Consider the following 27,440-nt stretch of genomic DNA (forward strand, 5'->3'; position numbering starts at 1 on the left):
CACTATGAAAAAACAATATAGAAGCTAAAATTAGCTATATTGTGAACAAATGTTTAAGATAAGGAAACTGCCAGTTCTAGCCTAGTTTTCAGGATCCGTCTGATTGCAGAGGCTCAGTCCTTAACCCATGTTTTGTAAATCTCCCCAAACTCTTAAAAGACCTTGCTATAAAATCATCTAAATGTTTTTCTTCCACTAAATTTTTCATTCATGTTTACAGCACTGTGAACAGCTACCGTCTTTAATAATGACCATTTAGCACACAATTTAAAACTGCAAAGATTTTATGCATATTGTTAATTAACTCTTTCCAGTGTATACAGAGTGACATTTATAGATTAAACCTAAAATTAAATCCAAATAGGACTGCATTTCATAAAATGTGAGACATTAATGTCTAACTCTTCCATTTTTGGAGACAAACTAGATTTTAAAGATCACTTAATGAAGTAGAGAGATCATAAAATCAGAGTTCAATGGCGTATAATGGTCCTTCAATGGCAGAGAACATAAATCAAAATATTTTGCTTTATAATTACACTTACTGATTTCTAAAATATTTAGTTTAAAGAAAAAAATAACTTGCTTATAAGGTAACTATTCCTAGAGGACTAGTCTATTTGGCATTCTACAAGAACTGAAGAAAAAAAAGCAGGTGACAGCATAACGAAGAATTCATCCTTTATTTCATTCTACAGAAACTTTTAAAATAATAAACAATAAAAAACAAGCTTGTCTACTCCAGTAGTTTACCAGACCATTTTTATATTGGCCAGGCAATGAAGCTTACAAAAATATGAAAGTATTACATTAATTTGAGTGGTGCTCCAAAATGATTTGCTTGTGCTGCCCACTCAATCGCCCAGGCTACAAGCGGTGAAAAAAATAAATAAAAACGGATCAAAATCACTTAGTTTGCTGGACTCTCTACAACATGTTTCCTGATTTAGTTCAGAGTTTACCTTTCCTGTGCATCTATAAGACGTCAGTGACAATTTAGCATAAATACAATCATTGGAAAAATGCAAATATATTCTTTTGATGTCTATTTAAAACATTTCTTTTCTTTATTAAACAAGTAACCTAAGGCATTAATTCAAATAGTATGTTTTAGAAAACAGCACAGCAGTCAGGTACTTTCACTGGAAGACAGTAATGAGATTAACTGTTACTTCTGTTGAAATTCGACAACCTACCTTATAAAAAAACAAAGGAAAGCTGTGATGAAGAGAGGAAAGCTAAAAATAAAAAGGTGATGGTGTGAAAAACCACAATACTTTTAGGTAAACAGTTCTACTCTTTATGAACAGAGCCAGTCAAAGGGGATCTCTCAGCACAGTGATCTTTACCTTTAGTGGTGGACACTGATGAAAAACATGACCAGAAGGCTACCGTTAATAATTCATTCTGCTCCAAAACAAAGCCAGCAGGGCCACTGGGAAACGAAGGTGGAAGCTGATTCACCTTTCGCTGCTTCTCAGCATCCCAACCCCATCCATCCCAGGGCACCTGCTGATTTCAGTCTCAACTGAACAGCTCCGTATAAGTGAGAAGTTTACATCTAAATTAGAGGGTGTTTGGCTTCAAAGCACATCAGAAAACTACAGCAAATATTTGTCCTCTTGTTTAAAATCTCTTAACAGTGAGAAGTTAGTTTCATGATATGAATCATGCCTAAGGGAACTTTAATAGTCTGTTGTAAATGATAATGTTACATTTTGTCATCGTAAAATTGAAATGGGGGTTCCGCCAGGAACCATTTTAGGCCACAATTTTTTTAATGATCTCCCAAATCTGCATCCAAATAAGGCTGGTAATGATTTTCAATTCTATGTGGACAGGAAAACATTAATATATTGCTAAGGGAAATTCTGATGTAGTAAAGAATTAATGCATAATGACTGAATGGATGAGTTTATACAGAAAAACTATACTATTCTTAGCTCTCCTTTTAGAGAATTTTTGATGCATCAATTAATAAATTACACTCATAATTTTCATGTCCATCCTCTAAATCAGTTCCTAATCAGGATCCTGCATATTCAAATCCAATATATTATATTCCTTATTTTATTACGGTACACCAAGTGTTTAAGCAAATGTTTTATAAAATCTGATAAATTTATACAAATGATTCAATAACAAAATGCTGTATCATGAAAAAAACTAAGAAGAGAGGTTTGAGTAAACAATTAGTGAAATGTCTTTATTAACGTCTACAACAATAGAGAAGCTCTTGTGGGTCTGCATTATGGATGAAAAAGCTTGATATTCCCAGAGCTGTCAGAGTACAGTCTGCATAAGACTGAGACACAGAGATGTTGTGACCAGAGAAGATGCTGGAGGCAGGATCTTCCTAATCGGACCTGTCATAACCGTGTCAGAGGAGCTCAGAGGCTATGCTAATTTACCCACAGTGAATGAATTCATCACTGTACTGCAGCACATTTACAGTCATAACAAATATCATGTATGGCTGTTTTATTAACTTCTTTAAATAAACCTATGAGAAGTATTTGCCTCTGCTATATAGTTACTTTTCCTTTTGCTGTGCTTGAATTAAAGTAATTCTGCAAAAGGTTGTCCTATATTGTGCTTGATCACTGCCACCACAGTTGGCAACACTTTTCCCTATAATAAATTAAGCTGTTATTTAAACCTTTTTTGATCTGGTTATCTTTGTAATTTTTAAACATAAGTGTAACAAAAAAATCAAAAGTAGCAAAAATCTGTAAGACAACTAACACTTTTTTAACAGCAGAGTAAATCTGGAATGACACATTGAATAAAAAAAAATTAAGTTGATTAATTTTTGTTGCTTTCAAGGTTATCACATGTATTTTTATAAATGCTTCTAAAGTATTTGTTTTATTTTGATGTATTATTTTTATTAGTTAGCCACTTGGCCTTTAAAAGTCATGTTAGTTAATTTCAGATAGTGTATGTGAATGGGAGCATGAGGGATGCCATGTAAAGAGTTATTCAGAAATTAGAATAGCAGTTGTGCTGTTAATAGACTTATTTTGCAAAGAGGCCATAATGGAAACAGTGTTGCTGAGCTGTGGAGCTGCTTTGCAGCTGGTCCCTTCAGATACCAGCATGGGGATTAGCTATAGAGGAGGTTGTGTGTACTTATATAAGAAGATGTGATTGACAAGACTTTGGACATTTAAAACTATTTTTCTCCCCATTCATGACTGAGGAGGCGAGTTAGATTTGTTGAGGACACACCCATGTCAGGGTAACAATGCTTATATATAAACATGAGCAGAGTCCAACTATAGATTCGCCTAAAGAGTGTCAATGTCGAAACACCAGCACTGAGGACATTCAGACACTGCTTACGCTGCATGTTTCTAACCGCCATAAATGAGCATTAACTTTTTCTGCAATCCACAAGGTCAGATAGATGTACAAACAGCATGTTTGTGAATATCTGCATGGGGAGTTACCATACTACATTGATTTTAGAGGATGCTAAAGAAAGAAAATATGACCTATGAGCAAGGATGAAATTTTACTGCAATTTAGAAGTATGACAGATTACATTGTTGCAAGATTAGCTGTACATTGTGGTGAAGCATGTCTTGAACTTTCATCAACACAAAACACGTTTTTAAATGTTTTAGCAGAACCATGCTGTGGTCAGAACAGTTTTAATTTTTTATAGAAATGTGTCTTTTTTTAAAATTCGAAACTGGATTTTTTTTGTAATTTAAAAATGTTAATATATTTTTCTTTCATTTATTGAACAGACTGATTACACAGTTTAGAAAAAACCTAATGTGACTACAAACTGGCTACAGTGATTAAGATGTCTCTCTAAGTATAAAGAACTTGTGTAGAAACAATTGTTGGATCAGGACCCAGGCTGCTTCTAACTGGTTCATCAGTCTCTCCTAACATTTCCTCCCCCAGACAAGCAGCCTTTGGAGACAGAAATGGGACTCAAACCAAACCTGGGAATCCTTGAAGAAGATTTTGCAAACCAGTTGCAATAAGCATGGTTTTTGTTTGCGTCCTTGTACGGTTAGACTAGTTTAGTTGAAAAGCTTTGCAAGATGTTTTTTCAGTGCTGAGAGTTAATTCTGATTAAGGGCTGATCAGAATCTTGTTCATGTGTTACTTTTTGCCAGATTAAAATAAAGATGCGAATCAAAATTATGATGTTAACACCTTTATTTGGGCTTTTGAAAGGCTGGTAGTCTATTAATAAATGCTAGATCTTTAATCAGCTTAGTATTATTTTGAAATTGCACTCTTGTTAATTGGTTGTTCATCTTTCTTTGTTAGCTTTTGTATGATCTTATTTGTGTTTCTTTTGTGTTATTAATCAGAGGATATATTAGTAAGTAGATTATTATTAAATCCTTGTATCCAATAAACATTGGGTTGATTCTTCTAAACATCTCTAGCTGAAGAATAATCATATTCTAAATTAGATTCAATCCTGAAAGATATTGAGACATATTTCTTCTTTGAATGCGCAGAGGAGACCACTCAATGGAAAGGTCAATGATTTTGATAAAAACTGCAGGATGAAATTAAAAGGGAGAGAGACGGCATTTGATTTCTCTTTGTAACTGCAAATTGTTTGTATGTCAGCTGGATAACTGCTGCAACTTATTAATCATATAATTTAAAATAAAAACAAATGCAGAAAAAACAGTTAAAATTATTTGGCATCTAAGCTTAAACAATCCAAGCACAATGGTCAGAATACATCTCCTGTTTTATTGATTCTGTTTAAATTAAGTGATTTGTCAAAATTTGTAAATATATATACATATTTATGTATATGAAGGAATGACTAAACATGTTTGTAATAGTTGCCATTATATAGCGAAGCAATTCCAAGCAACATGATTTCATTTTGTGGGTTTATCTGCAATGAAGCAAACCGACGTAATGCTGTCAGAAAACATCCACCTTCAAATCCCACACTCAAATGTCTGCAGTGGTTTCCAGAATACATGGGATTTGTGAGCAGCTCACCACCTACACAGTTTCCAATTATCCAAATATCAAGTACTTAATCAACTGAAGGAGAAAGTTGACACAAAGGCGAAAGCAGAGACAGAATTGTCATGGTGACAACTTCAAGACAAGAGAAGCCCGGAGAACCTTGCAGTTACCATGGCAGCTCATCTTATGTACATTGTACTCCATGTGTGCGTGTGGGTTATCAGGCGGGGGCGTAGTATTATTACAGCTGGGCTACACGGCTGTTGCTACGTTTGAGTGAATGACAACAATAAAGACTGTCACCAAGTTGGCGAGTGGCCGAAACATAAATATTAAGCATCTTATGCCACCAGATACTTCAATGAAATCAATGCCGTAAAATGGTGCTTTTTATCTGCATCACATGGTCTTCTTTGGTATTGTGATTGTGCAGCACTTTAAACATGACAGCTTTATTTACATTGTAAAAGTGGTAATCCCTTTCAATTTGGTAACATGTAGTTTGTGGGAAATCCCTGTACCTTACACCAGTGAGATGAATATTTTTCAGACCAGAGAGTGTATGTGCAATTTGGAACAGTAAACATGTAAGAGGTGAAGAACAAGAAAATATTAAACTACAATAGGTAAGTTTTGTTAAATTGGACATTTATAGTAGTAATAATGTGACAAACAGTAAAGTTGATGAAGTATTTTTTTCCAGTCATTTGGGACATCACAGACAACCTGCACTGCTGTAAGAGTATTGTAACTTAGTTTTGATGGCATAAAATCATACCAGCTAAAAACCTTAATTATAGATTTTAAACACAGACATACTGTAGATCTCATCAACAACAAAGAAATGTAATCATATCTAATCGAATTTTGATGACTGCCATTATTTACTCTGCCAAAATAAAGTAAGATGTCCAATGACACAAATCACAAGGTTGCGGTTATTTTTGTTCCAGCCACACATTTTCCTTCCACTTAATTTTCATATAATACTCCTAGATGTTGCACTCTGATTAGCCAGCTTCTCACTTTTTACTGTAGAAATGTCATCAGGAGTTTTCTGAATGTTTGAGTGGGCGATTTTTATATATAAAAAAGAAAAATTTGTGTAATATTTTACATTTTTGAAAGAGTTAATTTTTACCAGTAGCTGTAAAATATTTTTAAAGTTAATAAATAAAAGTATGAAGTACACCTCTATTTGTTAATATATACAACATGAGTTTCACTTTTGTGATGATATTTAGATATTCTCATTTATTAGGATACACCTGTATTGATAGCCTCAGATTAAAGGCTTTCAAAGTTGTGATTTTGTATACATGATCTTTATCACCAAAGATTTGTACAAAAGCTCATATTCTGCTCATCAATGCCAATATTTTGCCAGCTAAGGCAAATGGCTGAATGATTGAAACTAAAGTTAAAAGGGAAAAAAAAAAAAAAATCAATTTTCTCGACGAAACGCTCTCCTTGAAAGACCTTCAGCCCCATACCGCCTGCAGTGGTGGGAACTGCTGTTCCGGGCCTCTGGTTACAGCCATCAAACGTGAGGAAGAGGGATCTTGACCCTCACTTAGCAGAACGCCTGTGCTTTAAGCAAGATTGGTTTTTGGAAAATCAGGGCTAGAAATAGCTGGCTGAGCTTTTTTAAGCTGGGGGTTCAAGCGTGGCAGCACATCTTGGGCTTGTTCAGCTCCTGGGATACGTAGGTTGTTTAAATGTCAACAGCAACCCCTCTAACTCTTTCTCCAAACAGAGCGGCACATCCAGAGAAAAATCGCAGCTGCCCTGAGGCGAATTTCTGTGTGACATGGACAGTATTTGTTGTGGTGAGTAAAAAGAGTCTAGTCCAATAGTAAGCATGACAGCAGTGGTGGTGATATCAAGCAAACTGGATGTGATGCACATATTGTTAAAACCTCTTAAATGTGACTATACAAAAATAATTTCATACTTCCATTTGGATCTCAAATGCTTTTAAAAACAGACCAAGTGCTTAAAAAATACCCTGATGTTTTTGGCAAAACGTTTATGTTTTTTGGTGTCTGAAAAATTCAAAAATCTCCTGATTGTTAAGTTACAATCGACAGGCAGTGTGCTGTTACCTAGCAACCCAATCAGAGCTCCAGCATGATTGGTCAGCTGGTTTTACTGCTGTATGCGCTGTACAATGCCTGCTGGAAAAGACGAGTGTTTTATTGTTGACTTACCATCCAGAAACTACTTGCTGCATTCTTGTTGGTTGTGTAGGAGGTTATACTAATGCTTTTCAAAAATGTACAGCTGTATAACTGGGCATCTGTTTGCAGTGCCAGTGTAAATGTTGAGCTCAGGGGCCATTGTCAGCAGCAGCTTCCTTGGATTTAAAGTGACAAGAGACCCAAAAACAGCTCATTCTGAATGAAGCTCAAATAGGCAGAAATTTGCAGACTAAAATCTGAATATTCAAGAATGATTTTGCGCAAAAAATGTAATGAACATGTCTTGTGTAGCTCATAAACCTATCCTAACCTAACCTATCCAACGAAGCATAATAAGTCACCTTCAAATTCCCTGATGAATAAAAGACCCCACTTTCTGTTCCAAGCACAATGTTTGATAGAAAACACTAATTTGTAGCTTAGTTTTCTCCACATAAGTTTAACAATCCTGTTGTTTGAGTTCAGTCAGCATTAAAGTCATCTCTAAGCACAAACAGACATTAACCAGCTCCACATAGCTTTTGCCATTTGTCTCCATTTCCTCACTCTCCCTTCTCCATCTACCTTCACTTCCATTCATTTGGTGCGGCTAATAATAGCTCAGCCTACCGCCTATCAATACCATCACTACTCTGGAAACACAGAGGATGTGGGTGCGGTGGAGACAGAAGAACGAGAAAGAATGCACTCCACAACAGAGGTTTGTTGTTATGTAACAAGAGTGAGGGAGGGAAAGAAAAGCACCTGGGGAGAGCGAGGTTAGGCAGAGCAACAATGAATCAGGGCTCTGATAAGATGCAGAGGAAGAACCACAGAATGGCACATACTAAGTGTCTCAGAGTTTAACAACACCCAGTATTTTTACAAACAGTTTAAACCAGACACTTTTTGTTTCACTGAAGTTAAATCAGTCAGATAGAATCACCAAAATCATTTCAATTTACTAAACAACACCATAATGAGGGAAAGTATATGTGGGAGGTTTATTTACTAATATCTTTAAATTCAGAAGTTTTTTCTCGGTATTTGGAAGCATTCCCATTGAACTGTATATCTACGGTCAAAATGTTCTTCAACAAGAATCTCATAGCAGTTTGCAGGAGTTCCTCAAATGCTGCTTTATAAATAAAATGAATGATGTCATTATTAATTAATTAGATGGATTATTAAATACTGAGGAAAATATATAAATGTGTAGCACATTGTCTGAAAAAATGTGGAGCAAATTAACAATTTGCTGCACAACAAAATAGGGGCAACCACAAACTTTGATTTTTAGTAGAGTTTTTTAGTAGGATTTTGTCAAGTGGAAGGAAAATAATTCAAGTGCTTTGCACATTTTCAGGTATCTCTATATGGCAAAGTTACATAAAGTTGTATTCTCATTCTGTGTTAATTGTAATTAACAGATGTGTCTGTGTGTGACTAATACTCCTACATCTGAACTTTACTTCTCTAACTGAGTCACTTGTTAATTGAGCAGCACTATAGTCCCAGAGTTTTTGCAACACTAAACCAACTGACTATCATTGTGAAAGTATTATTGTTCTGTTTCAGATGACAATGCTTCCTGTGGTTATAAAAAACATGAAACAGATACCAGAGACATTCTAATCAACATTTTTTGGAACAAAATACAAACGCTGTGTCATTTAAAATTAAATATTTGCAGACTTCACAAAAATATTAATACAGTTTTGGGGGTTTGCAAACATCAATTAGAGTTTACTGTTGATGAATCATAATTCTTACCAATTCTTCTAAATATGAATCCTGATAACAGCAAATAACATGATATTATCCCTAGTTTGTATTTAAAAAAAGAAGAAAAATCTGTCATTGAACATTAACTGTTTTATCGCGAGCATTTCAAACTTTAGCAATTCTGCAAGAGTAAAGAACAGGCAATGTAAGTCCAACTCTATCTTATAAACTAGGTCCAAATCAAACAGAGAACACAATACAGGCTGAAAAGACGTAAACACACTTGCTTTGTTTTCAACATATTTTCCATAACTACAGAAAGTCAAGAAGTAATTTTCTCCGTATGGCGCCCTGAGCCTTTCTCCGCCAAGCAATGAGGAAAAAGAGCTTTTAAAATTAACGCTGTTTAACTATTAATGAGACTCACATTTATTCTAGAGTGTTTTTTTATTTCACATGTTAAAGTCTGCATCCAGGCACTTGTGTAAAGTCTGCAGGACCTTGTATATTATGAAAAATCTTTAAATGAATTGTCTGTTTGTTTTAGGATAAAACTTGTTTGGGGAAAAATCTTGAGAAATTAAACCTTAATGTCAGAAACTAGATGCATGCTTTGACTGTTTTCACTCCACATAAGTGCTCAACTTCAAACTTTCTGAAGTAGTTCACCACTGTTTAGTGAATACCTGTAAAATAAACCTTACACAAGGCCATCTTGACCACAATAAACTCAAACTAACCCATAAACTCATGAAAGATAAGTTTAAGTGTGGGAATACAGCTAAAACTGTGCTAAATATAAAAGGTCTAACAATTCATTTTGAATTCCTGGAAGCTCTCTGGGGGGCAAAAGGCCACTTTGAGCTGTAACAGCAGTGCATGCACTTAAATGTCACAGCTAAATTGAAGTGATCTCTGACTTGCCACAAAGTTCAGAGGAACGGCTCTAACGAACAACAGTGTCACTGACGCTGCAAATACTGGAGAACACAAATAGAAAACACTTCGTACTCTCTCAATAACTCACGACTCAGGAGTTCTCCATGAAAACACAAGAAAAACTTCCAAGGCTGACTAGAATAATAGAGGATGTGTCTGTACACTTTGGACATGTGAACATGAAAATTCCTTGTTTGTGCTCACAAACTTGGATATTTAAACAGTTTCTGATAATATGAAAACAGAGAAAGAAATGTGTCTTTCGTTCACGTTTGACTAATGAGATGTGACATCCAGCACCTCTTATTAAGCTAAAAAAACTACATTAAAAGGAGACATTTTCAGATCCATGTATTATTTTCATTTCATTTCACAAATTTTACTCTTTGTTGCTCTGAAACAAAAATTCCAACTAAATACAATGACATTTGTGATTGTTGACATAGTATGGATACCATAGAGAGAACTGTATAATTCTCAACAATTGCACAGAATGGTGTAACCACTAGACAAAAATATGGGGCATACTATAGAATAAACATTAGCAAAATTATTTGTAGCACTGGCATAAATGTGCTCAGTTGTTTTCATCACTCTTTTTTGTAAAATTAAACTCTGATAAACTCATGTTTGATGAGTTGCTGGGATTTTAAAAACAAACAAACGAACTAAAAAAAGCAGTAAAGAATTGCACTGCGGTGATGCCGGAGCTCTGTTTGTTTGTACTACAAAAAGTTGCTTAACAAAGAAGTCCAAGGAATTTGCAACATATACACAGCTGACTAACAGCTTACATGATAAGATACGCCATCATATTTCTGATATCTTACTAAATGGAACCTGAACCACAGGAGTATTATTCAAGAAAAATGTTAGTGGTTTTGAAACATTGAGAAAATAGAATGTGCACCACCATAGATAGGAAGGTGGCTAAAAGGAACCAGAAAGTTTCTTACATTTAAAACTGAAAGAAATTATACAATCAGTTGTCAGCCTGTGCTGGATGAGCTTCGTAAACGATTTTCCATCACAAAACCACATTTCTGAAAGTAGCCGTCTCTCCAGGTCTATGTGTCTGTGCATTACCTTGGTGATGAGGATGCGGTATTGTTCAAGCAGGTCATGGTTGTCGTGGCAACCGGCCAGCAGCTGCCAGACTTCGGCTCTGAGTGGCTCGGGAATGCCACTGCGGACCAATGAGGGCAAACCCTTTGGACGAGTGGACAGGTTCCCATGCCTTTTGGAAAAAAAAAAAAATAACATTGAAAACTTAAAAATAAAAGATAAAAAAACACACAGGACTTTATTACCCTGAAGTGCACCTGTACAGCTCTTTAAAATTAGATTTTTTAATTCTCTCTTCTGGTGTGATCCATCCAAGCTCATTTTTTAATTGTATATAATGACTAATCAAAACATCTATTCTAATTTTCCATTTCAGCCGCATGCTCCAGCAAAGTGCGCTCCAGCAAAATGTTAATTGTCAACAATTGGTGGTTTACAATTTAAGCTGACTCAATGAATGACTCATTGAAATGTCCTAAGCTTTTTCTCCGAAGCCAATCATAATTTAAGTAGTTGTTTTGGAACAAATTGGTTGTTTTTATGTATAGTTCTAATATAGTAAGATACAATGCCACTGTAAATTTTACTGTCAATGTTACTATAACCAGACCCATTAAATCTGGAAACAGACAGACTCTCCTCAGTGTAATGATGCTTTTAATCATCATGATACATTTATGAAAGCCATCTTAAAAGCAATCAACCAATGGTTCATGTAATTTTGTTGAAATTCCAAGAAAACATCCAAAAATATATTTTTTTCTTCTTCTGCTGATACTCTTATGTTTGAACATTTGGTAAGAAATTGAAAGTTACCAATTTTCTGGTACTGTAGAAATCAAGATTTGGTCTGAATCTAATTGATTTGATCCCTTACAAACAAGCCAACATTTTCACATTGATTATTATTATTATTGGTTAATTATGACCCCAATGTGAGATGCAGATTAAACAACCTAAGATATTCCTGATCCTATGAAGCCCACTTGTCCATAATCAGTTATTTCCATTAAAATCTCTTCAACAGCCCGAGAAAGACCAAAGGGAAGTCAAATATTATCTAGCTAACCATTAGTAGATATGCACAAAACTTAAATTGGCTGCACAACCGTTAGCAGAAAGCTGGCTGAAAAGGTAATGACACACCTTGCCTTATACAGACATTAAGAAAACGTACATTATGCAATAATATTGGTGAATGTTCCAATTACTATATGGCTTGTGATAAACACATAGTGTGTTAATGTGTTTCTGCTTGGGTTTATTTTGGTTTATGTTGCTTATTTCAAATTTGTTCACATTCAAACAACTAATAATTAATACAGACTAACACAACCATTTGTTTGAAAAGGTGGTAGACAGACATATAAACGTATTTGATTCTACCCCATATCTTACTTTACACATTATTTATTGCTTAAATAGATCCTAGTAGTAGTTTACGCAGCTGAGGGGGAAAAACAAACTAATAATAGTTTCTTTAGAATTTTACCAGAACATATCGCTGTCAATCAAAAAAAAGTTTCTATTGCAGAGGTATTAAAAAATGTCCTAGTAGCATAGAGAATACATATACAGTATGGTACATATATAGTTAGCCATTATTCAGTGGAGTCCAAACAACTTTATTCAATACTGATATGGTGTAGTAACATATTTATGATGCATTGTGAAATCCTAGTGAGAATGAACAAGACAAAGAAAAGGTTGTTAATAATCTAAAGGCAGTTGGGAGCACAGTCACCAAGAACACCAGTGGTAACACATCACTTGGTAAATTTAAATCTTGAAAAGGTCTTTGCAAGTTATTAAAAGCTTGAAACTTTTAAATGATAAGCAGCAACTAAAAACAAGATAATTTCTGGAAAGAGAATTGGATCAAAATCCTTTCTGTGATGCGAGCAAACATCGGACAGGAAGTGATGTGCTTATTAATCTACATTTCTTATGTTTAGCTTGGGGGTGAAAATACTTATGTCACTTTTCATTAATAAGTTTCATCTGGATTTTGGCTGATATTCTTTGTCCATTAAAATTCCTATTCATTCTTTTTATGTGAGCAAAATGGAAATTTAGTGAGGAACCTGAAAACCTGAATGTATTTTCAGGTTTTGGTTTTGTATGAAGCTACTGACAAAAATGCATTAAAACGAACAGTTTGTTACATCAGACTAATTTAGTGATATGCAGTTCTGATGGGGACGTTTGACATGAAAAGTTAATTGCTGCCCCTCGGGCACTGTGCCACCGCAATTTAAAATGAAATAGTGTTAAAATCATTTTGCTGTCAAACATCAAGTTTAACAAAAACCTGTGGTGCATACAAACTGCAATAATAGAGCAGACATTACTTCTACTGGAAAACCTTGTTTTTTTGTTAGGAGAACAGACATCTGTCTTAGTATCTTATATTAGCAAATAGAGCAGTTAGCACTGCAAGAACAGCAATCTTTCTGTATATGATCAAGAAAATATAGCCAATTAACTGATCGTAAAAAGATTTAATTTTTGAGTTTCCAGTCAGCCTGTTACTTACCATAATTAACAGAAATAAAGGCTTTCAAAGGTCCATCTGTGTAATTAACATATGTACTGTGTTTCACGTAGAGAGATGAAGTTCCTGAAATAAACTGGCTAAATATTTTAATTTATTGAATGGGTCTGAAAAGGCTAAAGTGATCTAGACAAGAACCCAATTATCATACTGTAACCCAGTTTTTCTTACATAATTACTCTCTAACCTTACTCTTCATTCCAGCTGTCAAGATTCAAGAAACAAGTTCCCATATCAATCTATTTTAATGTTTCTGACATCACTGTGTTCAGATGTTGTCTCGTTAGATGCCCTACCATCTGGTGAGGATTGCTCCCCATGACTCCAGTATTTTCTCCGGACAGTCCTTGGAGACATCTCCAGTCCCACTGGAGATTTCGCTGTCACTATCTGCAGAAAACAAGATGTATATAGAGACACATTAATCCAATTTCGTCAGATAAAACTGTTGCGTAGTTGTACACAACTGTGCACATGTTTATTTTGTGTTACTAGCTGGTCCAGTAAGGCGAGGAAAATGTGCAACTTAGGATTGTTTCAAATGTTTTACCTCTATTTCAAGAGGTTTGAAAAATTATGTTAACTACCAAAGCCATTTCTCATCCTCCTGAATGTCAGGTGCAAAAATTTGGGGTTCAAAGTGGAAGCTTCGTGGGAGCCATCACTCAAGAGGAACAACAATTACTTTGAAATTGCAAAATATATATTAGGTACTAAATAATAAATCAATCTAAACCCTTTTGGAGTCTTGCAGCACATTTTAAAACCAGCTGGTATTGAACCCACACAGTTAATGGAGGCAGGAGTGTGTGCACAGTGCCTACACCTTCCATTATCACTGCTCTCCTGGCTGCTGGTTCGTGAGGCAGACAAGAGGCAATCAGCACGGCCAACCACTTGTCTTCTGAAGCAGACTGTAAGGCTGCTTTAACATATGCTGCATAGGGACAAGTGCTGAAATGTATTTCCAGTACGAAAAAGCAGAATGACAAAAAAGGAACACAAATACCCTTTTGGCAGTCAATGGTTTTATTAACTGGCATTTCACATGTAAAAAATGAAAACAGATAAGGCAGAAATAAAATACTAAAAATAGTGATTATGTTCCCCAAGGTGTCATATAGTTTCTTGTTACATATCTTTCTGGATATAAAAACACGTGTATGTGTAAGCATGTGGCTTTAATCTCATTGCAGAGTGACAAACAGTAAAGACTAATTATTTATCTGGGTCTAAATGTGAAGAAAATGAAATTAATGTTATGTCAATGCTGGAATTTTGACACTTACGATGGAGCTCAGTTTTTTATAGTGCATATTCATTGGGATGAAGGGTTTAAAAGTTGCAAAGTTACTCCAAAAAGACTCTGTATGGTTCATTAAATTTCGTTTTCTATATATAATAAATGCAAAATTATCTTGGGATGAAAGTCCAATGCTCTGCACACAATCTACGACTTTTAAGATGCCTGAATCAATCAGAAAACAAGTTAAACTGTCCTGTCATAGGAGCAACTTTAAACAGTAGTCATATCCAGGTGAGTCGATCTTCATTGGAACAAACCTAAATTTGCTAAGTTTACTCTAAATTAAATAACATTATTAGAGTGGTATTACTGCGACCATTGAGAGGCATGAGTGTAAATTTCATACTAGTAGCACATATTCAAATTCAAATTCAAAAATATTTTATTAATCCCAAAAGGAAATTAATAATGTGCACTAGATTCTTCATCTTTAAGTTTCATCTATGATGGTACAAAATCTTTTTACGTATCTGGGTATATTATTAAGCAGAGGTCTGCAACTCCAGTCCTTGAGTGCCGGTGTTTACAGGTGTCTCTCTTCAGAAAGGCAATGCGAGGGTGCTAATTACTATGCTACTGAAACACAAGGTTGATAAGTAACAGTTTGACAGGAATATTAGCCTGTAAAAAGCTTGCCTTTTACAAGAAAGACAGCGGCAAAGATTGAGTACCAAACTCCACTACCGTAGTCTTCATCATAGTGAAGACTGAACTCAGATGAGAAAATGTATGAGTTATTGATTTATGAACCTGAATATAAACAATGCAGGCCTGGGCAATATCACTAATATATTCGATGTATTGTGGCTGGTGCCATGAGTGCAATGTATAAAATGGAAATATTGTGACTATCAAGAGTATAGGTTTCTATAGCAACCATTGCCCATCTGCATCTGATTTACTGAAAGCTCAGTTTCTCTTTATGCTCCTAAATGCATCAGTTAAACTCCTGTCATACCGCTGCGAAAAATTACAGAATGCGCTGATTGTTTACCATGTCAGATGACGACACCATCAGAAACACAAACAAACCATCAAGAGTGGCGGAGAAATCGGAATTGAGCATCAAGATTTGCAGTGTGAACAAAGTATTATTCTTTGTTTTGGAACTGAATTTGTCAAAGATGCCGTCAACTTCTGCATTATGTTGAAAAACAACTGAAAACTTTGGATTCACTGATCCACTTGTTGAAAAATATCTAAATTATAGTTGAACATTGTCATAGTGATAAACAGATTTTAAACATTGCCATATATGTTGTGTTTTGCAGTAAATCAAAGTGACATTGAGTTTAAACTAGATCACCGAACCCTAATTTAATTGTACTTATACTCTTCTATAAAAGTCAAATAGCACAACAGATGTTATTGTATTGTTTAGCAGGAAAAACAAATGATAATAATTAGCATTTATTGGTAATGTTTGTAAACTCAATACTTGGTGTCGACTGATTTCTTAATTTTATTATTTATATTGATTGTGTGATAAGGCCATTAATACATTCTGAAATGTGATTAAAAAGAGGTATTATGTGTTGTTCGTTAAATACAATAACATAATAAAACTACTTCAATAACTGATCTGAAAAGTTTTTGTTTGGTGCAAACAGCGACAGGAGCACGGGCTGGGCCACGTCTGACTGGACGGACAGGAGTTATAAGGTGAGCATTGTCTGAACCGATTAACACAAGAGGCTGTATCTGCTTGAATCCCTCCAGCTGCACTTGCTGCAAGTGGTGATACTTCTCCTTCAAGAGCTCCACTGGACACGACTGTTCAGCTAGGCTGAGCTGTTGAGCAGTAAAGGCCTGTGTTATTTTATTTTTAAAAGGAGTATTTGGGTTCGACTGTATGCAGTGACAAAGTCAGAGGCCTAAAATCTACAAAAGCAGATTGTGATCGATTTTTTCATCATCACTTTTATCATTACACCACAAAATATCCTGATAAACCTTAACGTTTATAATTCCAACCACTAATTAAAATGCATATTTCCTGTTTCCCTTCTTTGCAAAGTGAGGAATACAAGGAACGTAGTCCTTTTCGACACGTTTAAAGTTCTCTTTTAATACTGTTGCGATATCAGAAAGAAACAAGTCACACAAGCATAAAAGCAACAAAAATGTAGTAAAAAGAAATTTAAAGTGACAAAACACAGGTCTTCAGAGACAACTGAACAATAAAACCCAACTGCAACCTTTCTGAGAGTGTAAAGGCACCGCTCATTCCCGCTTAAGACTCTTACTCAGGCCTTGACATTTCAAAATGAGTAAAGGCAGGTGGTTATGCTGAATGCGCTGCGGCTCCAACATCCTCACAGCCTCAGCAGGAGCTTTTCAGGTCTTTATAAATGCTTGATGAAGCCTTTCAAATGTTTCAGAAACCCAACATAAAGCTGCTGCCTCCGTCCTCAGATTTGTTGGAGCCATGTGGCAAGAAAGCACGAGTCCAAAGCTGCTGCCAACTTACCAGGTGATAAAAGGAACCGGGCAGACAAGGACCATTACTATTACCTTTATATGTGATGGGGGGAGGCACATTCAGTGTGGGATTAAAACAGGATCTGTGTGAGGATGAAGTCACAAATGGACTGGGTTTGTTACAGCAAGAAGCCATTTCTTTCGTGTATCATAAAGATAATACTTGCAAAATCAAATGTAGCAGAAAAGGAGTCAGGCTGGAGACATAACCATGTTTGTCCAAGAAAGTAGAAAAACAATAACAATGTCAGTGTCAAACCAATTTCCCATTCCACTTTTCAACAACAAAAAAAAACCCTAACCAGAATTACATTCAAATGTGTTTACTGCTGTGGCGTCTACTTTGACAGTGTATTCATTACTATTACAATAAAAGTGACCTCCAGCTTCACAGCCCTGATAGCCTTCAATTTTCAGCAGTGGCAGAGGAGAGGGGCGTCGCTGAAAAAGGTTTGTGGATGTCGCCAACAGAGCCGGTTGAAAGGAGTCAGACGCAGCCTTGGCGGACGCCTCGTGACTCAGTGACTCGACAGATAGGAACAAAACAGACTATTTCTCTCTCTTATTGTGTAAATACTGATTACCTCTTCAAGGAGAAAATAGCTGAAGACTGTTTATACAAACAGGAGAATAAAACCTCAATTTCTGAGGCTTGAGGACAAACTTAATAATAATAAAAAAAAACATCCAGCAAACTTGTGTAAAGAAAATTATACTTTTTAACTTTTCATATGTGACGTGTTATATGCTCTTTCACTTTGAAATCTGTAAATAAATGCAGAGCAATTAACTAACTTATGCTGAATTCATATTCACATTCTTTAGATTTGTGTTTGTAAATCTTACGCAATTTTCCTTCAAATTTGAAGTATTCTCTAACTTAGGCTGGTCTAATCCGTTAAAATGCAGTTTAAAAAAATTAAAAATTGTGGTTGTAAAACAACACAATATTAAAAAGTTAAAGGCAGGTGAATATTTCAGAAATATCTCTGCTGCTATGTGAGAACTGGATGGGAATGCCCTCTATGGGTATACAAGAATATGCTCACATATACGCACACAAACGCAGCTGCAAAATAAACAGATCCATTAAAATCAGTGTTATCATACAGTGTGCAGTCTGAATGATGACCTCGAGACACCTGCAGCATTTAGCCTGTGGTGAAGAGCCTGAAACTGGGTCATGTTTGGGAACCTCTGGAGTCTATCTGGGGCTGTTAATATTACTGCTGTTTTGGCTTCATTCCTTCGGCAAAGACGGCTGTTACTGGCAGTAAAATATCCAATCTGCTAAATAGGTCAAATTTATAGATTCACTAACTTTCTCAAGAGAAAAAATGGATGGATAACTCTGTTCAGGCAGAGAAAAGTTAATGTCAGATGGGTTGTAAAAAATACATATATAGGTCCAATATAAGTTTTTTATATGCTTGATCAGACTAGACAACTCTAGAATAATTCTTTATTTATCACACAGTGTGGAAATTGACAGCATCAAAGGGATGGGAAAGTAGACACGAACCTTAAACGATTAAATAAAGAAAATTACACCAAAATAATGGAAATATATCAATATAGTTTGGTTATGTATAAAATAACATGCTCCAAATGGTTCAAGCAAGTAGATTATGTCTGTTTTGTTTAAATTGTGTTTTTACATGTGTTTAAAATACATCAACACAAACAACATTGTTCTCACTGGGGCAGATTTAGATATAAAATCCGTTCCTTTCTACCAAAAAGCCTGTTTCTGACATGAAAAGGCTATTTATTAAACGATAGTACATTGTAGATGGGATATAATTGTTGAAAAAAAGGAAATTCTTGGTTTTTTATTCATATTTGATAAAGTCGCGTACAGATGTGCAACTTCAAAATCTTAATTTTATTTCCAGTTAGAAAAAAAGTGTTAGTAAAATTAAAATATCACTCTAAATATAAATATAAATCAGTAAGGGGTATGAATAAAGTTGGAAAATTAGGAAAAGAGAAACTTGATCTTATCTTTTAATTGTGTGGGTTTTTTTTTTTAAAGAATTCTGAGGAAAAAGTCAGATTTATTTTTCTTTCAGTGGCCCTAATCCTAGTTTTTGGTTCAATAGTGTTATTGAAATTGAAGAGAAATACGAACAAATGGTGTCCTTGACTAAAGGAGGCTGTTTACTTCATCCAAACAGCAGCACATAAAGGCTCTTTGATGTTGTCAACGTTGCAGTGTTGCAGGCGTTAACAGGATTGGGTCGGGTTCTGGTTGACACACGGACACATTCACAACTGCGGATAATCACACAAATACCCCCCTGACTGGACCCGCAGCTAAATACTGTGGACAAATCAACAAATCCACGGTCGACATCAACAATGTCGAACTCATGCATGAATATGTACGCTGCCTAGCCAGTGTTTGCTTGCCTAACAGAATTAAGCTTTCCTGTTGATGAATCTCTGTCACTGAAGTGTACACAAGGGTTTTTATCAAAGCTTTGCTGCAGAAGGGCAGTTTGAAGGTGCTTGTGACCCTTTATAGAAAACGAACACTTGCAATATGAAGTCCAATTTAAAAAGGCTTTATGACACACGGCGAAAGCAAAATAATAAGAGAAGGTAAACGTCAATTCTACAACGTATTGGTGAATCACTCTTCTTTTATTGTGCTTAGGAAAGTAAACATGTTTCTCCTCAGTACTGAAAGGACAACAAATTTGTAGAGCGAATGCTGTTATGTTTGTGCAATTTTCAATCTCACTACGAAGGACAAGTTATTGTGAAGCTATGTCTGGTTCATTTTGTTTCAATCCAAGAAGGTAGAATACTTCACCCAGAACAGTGGAAAATAAAAGAAAACTGAACAAAAGCAAAACAAACAAAAGGAGCATACCTTCATCGACATCTTCTTCCTCATTATGGGAGGTGACCTGCTCCCTTTCTTCAATGTTTCTTTCTGCTTCCCTCTGAAGGCTCACCACTTCATACACAGCGTCACTCTGACTCACCCTGTCAGGGGCCTGCTGTGTAAACAAACAAACACATAATCACAAATGTTTAAATGTTGCACTTGTGTAGCGCTTTATCAAGTCAGGGAACTCCAAAACTCTATACACTATATTCACTCATTCGTGCACATTTTCACACACTGATGGTGATGAGCTCCATTATGTCCACAGCTGCCCTGGAGCAGACTGACAGGAATGAGGCTGTCTACCATACCACTGAGAAAACAGATTGAAAATAACTTCACAAGTAGAATGTAAAATTTATGTGTCCAGTTAGTCACTTGGTAAAGAAAAAAAACACACACCTGTTGATTCCTATAAAACAAATAAAACTGAAGCACTTTTTCAAATCATATTAAATATTTAAGTGGTCAGAGTGTCTAATGGCATCTATGACTTCCTGTTTGCTTGCAGTATAAAAACAAGGTGACTATTAGCCATTTGTCTTCACCTTTCACTTTTCAAAGTGGGAAATAAAAGAGAACATGCCACTGAAGTCAGGCAGATTTTTGTTGTTCAACAGGACTCAACAAATGGCAACAAGAAAGTTTCTTCTACTTGTCCATACCTAATGTCAAAGCAATAATAAAAAGCTAAAAGCTTAAAACAACTGGAACTGTGACAAACAAAGGTGGACAAGGACGCACGTTTATCTTGACACCATGTAATGATGATAAGGAAGGTAAAAAAACAAAACACAAAAATGTTACTGTTAGAAAACATTAAGCTGCATAAAACAAAAGGATTACTTTTTATTGAAAGTCTGCTACACATATTTGACTGAGAAGCTAACAAACACAGAGGACACACAGTGTCTTACTATGAAGACTCTCACAATATTGTATATCTCTGTCTGCAGGAGATAAATATTTTTCACATAGACATTAGCAGGAAGGTTATATCTGGCCACTACACATTTATTTTGTTTTCTTTTGTGGTTTTGTTTTTTAAAAAAAATCCCCAATAACAAATGTATGTCAAAACCAACTGTAAAGCAGCAAGATCAAGATTGTTTTGATGCAATATGAGCAGGTAGTGGATATAAAGAACTTGATTCAATCATCATAGCTTGACATGAAATAGAGCATCATAAACTGGAAATAAAGTGACTGAATAGACAAATAGGCTGTGATTTTTATGTTTTTTCTTAAAATATATATTAAGAAAGCATGAATAACTTGAGGAAAAGGAAATTCCCACTTAAAACTATAACATTGTTTTATTGCTAAGTTAACAACTTCAGTTAATGAAGAATCTGACTCAATACAACATTCTTCTCTGAAAAACTAAAAGTAGCATAGCAGGTGATAACATGGATCTTAAATGTACCTAAAGGCAATAAAGAAAGTGTAAGTGAACAAAGATACCATCAGATCTGACCTTCTGTGTCACAGGCAGCTGATGTTTATTTCTAGTCTATTCAATTACTTTGGTGCTTGTGCCCATCTCTTCCACCTAGAGAAAAAAAACATGGATCAATGAGCTGCATTGATCCGCCCACTCGCATGGCATCTAATGACTAACTCCAGTCAGAGCCGACAACTCGAAATAGCTGAGGATATCCAGCCTGGACTATTTCTGGAAAAATAATCTACAGAGACTTGAGGAAATAATTTGCTTTGGTTTGCAGCGGCCTCTTCAAGAGATTAGTGAACTACATAAATTATTCACACCGATTTAAAAACAAGAAAAATAAATTTGGACAAAAAAAGGCTCCTGGGACATACGTGACATGGATTTTGAATTATGCAAAAATAATCAATGCATCAAGAGAAGTGAAACATTTTTCCACTGGTTGCGCTTAAGCCGCATAATATCAATTTATGTGCACAAAAAGTCTTCTACTGATTAGTTACTAACACAATATTACATCTACAAAAGAGATATTTCGGTGCTTCTCTGTGCAGATTAATATATTTCTAAGAGTTTTATGATTGTCCACAAATTCACAGTTAATTTTACAGTTTTGCTAAATTGTACTGAAAATAAACATGTATTTATAAAAAATTAAAGTAAATATGTAAAAAAAAAATTATATCTAGAAATATCAGAAGTCAGAAGAAGTGATCACAATAATTTTATCAGGAAGATTGGGAGGGTAAGCAAGCATTTGTTACGTTATTTTATTGTTGTGTATGTAACAGGTCTCTCTTGTAAATGAGATAATGAGTCTCAAGAGATTTAGGCAGCACAAATAAAGAATTATATATTCAGAGTATATGTTTGTCCCTTTTGTGGCTTAGTAATGAAACTATCTCTGCAGACTGTATCACATTCCAAAAATGTAACATGCAACAAATATATCGATAAAAAAAAAATCTAAACATAAAATATGCAATAAATTAAAAGATTCTGACCCCCACTATTAATAAAATGTCTTGAAGTTAAATAGACCTTTCTGCTTTTCTGGGCATCAGTTGTTACATTTACTCTGTAAGCGATCCAGCTCCTTTCAGAAGAATTTTGTTTTTCTCCTTTTATTTCAGAATCCATATTATTACTAGAGATATTGCAAGTGGTTTGGTTTATTACAGCTTTAAAACCAAGGAAGAACATTCAGCACTGGCAGGCTTGTTTAAAAGAATAGCAAGTAGTTGAGCAAACAACTCCTATAGGTTAACAGATGGGTCAATGGTACTTCATATTAATGTTTTCCTTCCCAAAATAAGGCAAGAGGATTGCATATTTATTGTGTTTGTACCACCTCTGATTGTCATCTTCAGTGAAAACTTCTACACAATATTATCTTTTAATTAGCTTGGAACCACAGAACTAGCCCAGCACCCTTCCATTTACCGAAGAGATAACAAGAGAAGCAATCAGGCGAACGAGTCAAAGCGCTGCTGTTAATTACCCAAAAGCAAATAATGAGACAGAGCCTCTTATTAGCTTTCACAATCCAAAGCTTCCCCACACCTCACTGATTCACCAGGTCCCTGTGGCCAACTAAAAGATTTGCTTTCTAAAACAGAGAAGAGGAAGCTTATGGCTTAACAGTTTGTTTAAGCACCAGCAGAAAATTGCTCAGGCTGCATGTGTTCGTGTCACACTCCTGTTTGAACACTTTGGACGGCAAGTCAAAAGGTCAAGTGTGGACCTTTTGTGTCTGCAAAAATAAACAAAATATGAAAATTATTGTGTTTTTCTTTTTTTTTTTGAAGGCTTACATTATTTTAAAAAGTATATTACAGTACATACTTGAGAGTATTGGTCATTCTCCAAGAATCCTGAAGGTGAAAGCTGCTCTACAGCCATTTTTTATTGTTTTATATTTTAAATGATTTTACTTTATGAATGTAAAAAAATCAGCTAACAATTGGAATCAATCTGATTGGTCACCCGCCACTTCTTTTTTGTTGTTATTTCGGATCTTCATTTTGTAAAGTAGTTTGCCTTGTTGCTATAATGTATTATACACTGGACTTGCACACTGGCCTTTTTAAAAATTTTTGATTGATTGCATTCATTTTGTTGGTATTTAATTTCATTTGTCCATCCTCAGCAGCAGGAACAGAATATGGATCAATCTTACTGTGAATATGTGCAACTGGCTGCACTTTGGACTCTCCTGTTTCAAAATATTAGTAAAAACCTGTTTTACAGTGACTAGTGGGATGTCACCTCTGTTTCGACTATTACTGACTAATATATATATATAGTGCTTTTCTCATAACTTCTTATATTTTAATTGTAAAAAGTATTTAAGAAGCAATGGAAGCACTGCACATATTTCCAATCTGCTTTGTGAACCTCTACATCACAATACTTGCCCTCCAAAATGAAACTCTGCTTGTCTAGGGAGAATAGATCGAGTTCAGAATTAATACAATCTGGGTTGTTTTATCCCCCTGACACCAATTCTGAAATAAGTCAATAAACTTAACATGACCCGAGTAAAACTGCAAAACAATAAATCGCTAATAGCCGACAGCTGACAGATTCGTAGCCAGAAGTTACCACTGAGACTCAATCAGCTGAACTGACCTGCTCAAGTTGGCTTTTTAAATATTTAATAATGCCTAAATGCATTGGCTCTGCTGCAACACAAACATTACTGCTCTATATTTTACAAAAGATTAATAAATCATTGCTGACAAAAATGACCAGGAACATAGTTTTATTTAATGCAACAAAATCAATGTTTGGGAAAATAGGACCCCTAGTTTTCCAAATACTGATTCTCAAATTTTATAGCAAGATTTCAAAATCCAAGCATCACAAGGACATTCGGCTTATTTTAGCGATTTACTCTCCTGCAGATATTAACACAGCTTCGATGTGCCAGTACTAAAAAAATAATAAAAGACATTGATGAAAAGCAAACCTATAAGTATATTTTGTCTTTGTTCAAATGTATAAAACAAGAAAATAAAAAAAATAAAAAGCAACCAAGTCAAGAACAAAATGTCTTTATGCCTCAACACTTTGTTATTGAGCTTCTTTTTTCCACTGACTGATGCCGGGGCACAAAGCATTTCACAGTCAGTGAATCATACACACCCACATGTCGCGTAGGTTCATCAGCCAACATATTTAATCAGAATAAAAGAATATATAAAGGCTCAACATGTAAGGGGAGCAGATATTAATAGTTGCAGCAAACCAACCTGCCGCAGTTTGAGGCAGAACGTTTCGCTGAAGGTCTTTCGGCTGAAGTACCAAAAGCGTTCGTTTGACGGATAGACCCTGACGAGAGTTTCCAACAGGAAGCGAACAGGTTCCACCACTTCGGTCACCACCAGGTCCACGGCCACCGTCATGTAGACCTGCTTATCTAGAGATGGAAACGAACAAAAATAAAGTTAACGTCTGTGTTTGATTTCTTACTAAATTCAGTCACTAAAATCTGTTTATTTGTTTATTTGGACAAAGCTGAAATTATAAATTAGGTGTACACTATAATAGAGAAATAAAAACCTGTTAAAGCATCTGTACCTCCTAGATAAAAAATGTTTCACATTTAAACTCCCAAATAAAGTTTTTAGTGTCAAATGTTTTTTTTTAAACTTTTTATTTATTTATGTATATGTCTTACACAGACATATACGCAGATCCATCCTTGTCCCAGTACACATTTTACATCTTATTAGCATTTTATTAATACAATCCTTCCTTTCAGAAATTTGACATACAATAGGTGTACATGTTGTTTAATTCCAACACTGGCACGTCATCTGGAGAGTACTGATGACGGAAAAAGCAAAGAGAAATACATTTCCCTCAGATAAACATTAACCTCATTAAGAAAAACTAATATTCATTAACTACTTCCTTAACAGTTACAATGAAAATAACAGCAATAGACATAGGGAAAATAAAAACTAAAGTAATAATAGTACATACTTCCAATAATAATAATATACAAGCAAATAAATAGAGGTGTCAGGGTTTCAGTATGTATCTAGTTGAAGGTTAGCTAAACTTTGCTTTTAATCAATAAAGGTTACCCAAACTGGATTTAATATTGCTGGTTCCAACTAAAATACAAATGCTGAGTTAAGAAACTGTATCCTGTATGGACACCACACCCCTTGCTGGATAAGAGCATGGCTCCAATAACCTGTTGGCAAAAGGCTAGATGGGCTGTTAAACTATTAAACCAACCAGAAAACCTTTTTTGAAGACAAACCTTTAGGTGTGTCTTCATTCAGAGGCTGGAAGGCGGCCATGTTGGGATTCCATGTTCCTGTGATAATGTAGGCTTTTCCATCTGAGCTCTTCCCCATTGATTCCTACAAAAGGAGTCGAGTAATAAAATTTATTTATTTATCCCCAGCAATAATTATGTTTTTATCTACCATCTTATTAATCATGCAATAACACCAGATTTTTACTGGTCAGTTTTCATGTTTCTATAAACTAATTCAGTCTCACAATCAGCATAACAGATGGTTTATTTGATCAATCAATACATTTTAACAAGGTGTTTCACAGTAATAGTCACATGCATTGATTTCAGTTAGAATTAAACCCTTTAAGGCCAGTAATAAAATGAGTCAAATGAAGTCACACATACCATGTCAAGAAGATGCATGTCACTGTTGCAGACTTTCTGCCCGGGACTCAGCAGCATCCCAAAACACCTTAACAGAAGACAAAGGAGGCACAACCAACAAATCAATACCCACTAATTCCAAGGCAGAGCTACAGCCTGCCTTCATCAATCAAGTTAGCTGAGAGAGAAAAGAAAATGGAGAGAAAAAAAAGATGTGAATCCACACTCAGATACAGTATCTATTCCGAAGACATCTCAGACAAACGTCTTAGCTTGTACTTTACCGTCTGATTGTATTTATGCCTAATTACCATTGGATACTTTAAACTAGTAAATTAGTTTTAATGTCTTAATAACGAGAACAGATAGAAAATAGGCTAAGAGGTCTATGTTGTTATAGTTTTTAATCTTGCTCCTATAGAAGCTTAGAGTTGGGTGATATGTACAGCAAAAAAAAAAGCTAATTTCTTAAATGTTTAAACTCTAAGATAGCAGATGTTTCAATACAAATGTAAAGAATTTAATGAAACATTTTAATAACAACCAATGGGATTTATTTAATAGCAATTGTCATAAACAAAACAATTTCCTTAAAAGAATTGCAGGACTTTATGGAATAATAAACACGCTTTCTGAACTTGTAATACATGGGTGTTTAAATAAGATGGGCAGTAAAGATTACAAGTCCAAGCAAATGCAAATGAAGTTCTCACTACTGTGCGTAGCCTCTTTTCCATGTCTCGTTTATCTTTAATGAGCTACAAAATCTCACTTAAAAGAGAGATTTCATTAGGTCCTTTCTCCACTTATATTATCATGTGAGTAGGGAGAGATTTTTTGGCCCAAGTTCCTTCAAATTATCTCTCAATAAGGTAAAGTCCTCTCATCTTTAGGTTGCAAAGATTTTTCCAGTTTCTGACCCAAACTGCATAAGGATGCATTTACAGTCTAGTTAATCACTGAAGCAACATTTGTACACTCAAAGCACAAAGTACACCCTGTTGCAATTACAATTTCAGAGTTTTACATATCTGGACATGAATAATCTGAAATTTGCAAAGTTCTAATGTGGCCTCAAGTTTAGAATAAGAGACACAAATCATCCAATCACATCAATCTAGATAAAATAAAAACAGGCAAAGACAAAATTAAAAAGGTATGTGTGAAAATTTAGGTACACCCTCATACCTCTGTAGTTAGCTGAAGAATCTTTAGCTGTCTTAGAGGAATTTTATCC

At 35.1% G+C, this 27,440-nt stretch overlaps 1 protein-coding gene across 1 annotated transcript in view; it reads right to left on the bottom strand.

The window, feature by feature from the left end:
* rabgap1l (RAB GTPase activating protein 1-like) overlaps positions 1 to 27,440 on the bottom strand; it is a 118,189-nt gene that overhangs the window by 72,219 nt on the left and 18,530 nt on the right. Inside the window, exons 8-13 of the mRNA XM_028026876.1 lie at positions 26,225 to 26,291; positions 25,838 to 25,940; positions 24,816 to 24,982; positions 20,094 to 20,223; positions 13,725 to 13,818; positions 10,896 to 11,046 (exon numbers count right to left, since the gene is read on the bottom strand). Of these exons, the coding sequence (XP_027882677.1) occupies positions 10,896 to 11,046; positions 13,725 to 13,818; positions 20,094 to 20,223; positions 24,816 to 24,982; positions 25,838 to 25,940; positions 26,225 to 26,291 (712 nt within the window). The remainder of the gene's footprint in view (positions 1 to 10,895; positions 11,047 to 13,724; positions 13,819 to 20,093; positions 20,224 to 24,815; positions 24,983 to 25,837; positions 25,941 to 26,224; positions 26,292 to 27,440) is intronic.

Source organism: Xiphophorus couchianus, chromosome 9, assembly GCF_001444195.1.
Source record: "Xiphophorus couchianus chromosome 9, X_couchianus-1.0, whole genome shotgun sequence".
In the NCBI taxonomy this organism is placed as follows: domain Eukaryota; kingdom Metazoa; phylum Chordata; class Actinopteri; order Cyprinodontiformes; family Poeciliidae; genus Xiphophorus; species Xiphophorus couchianus.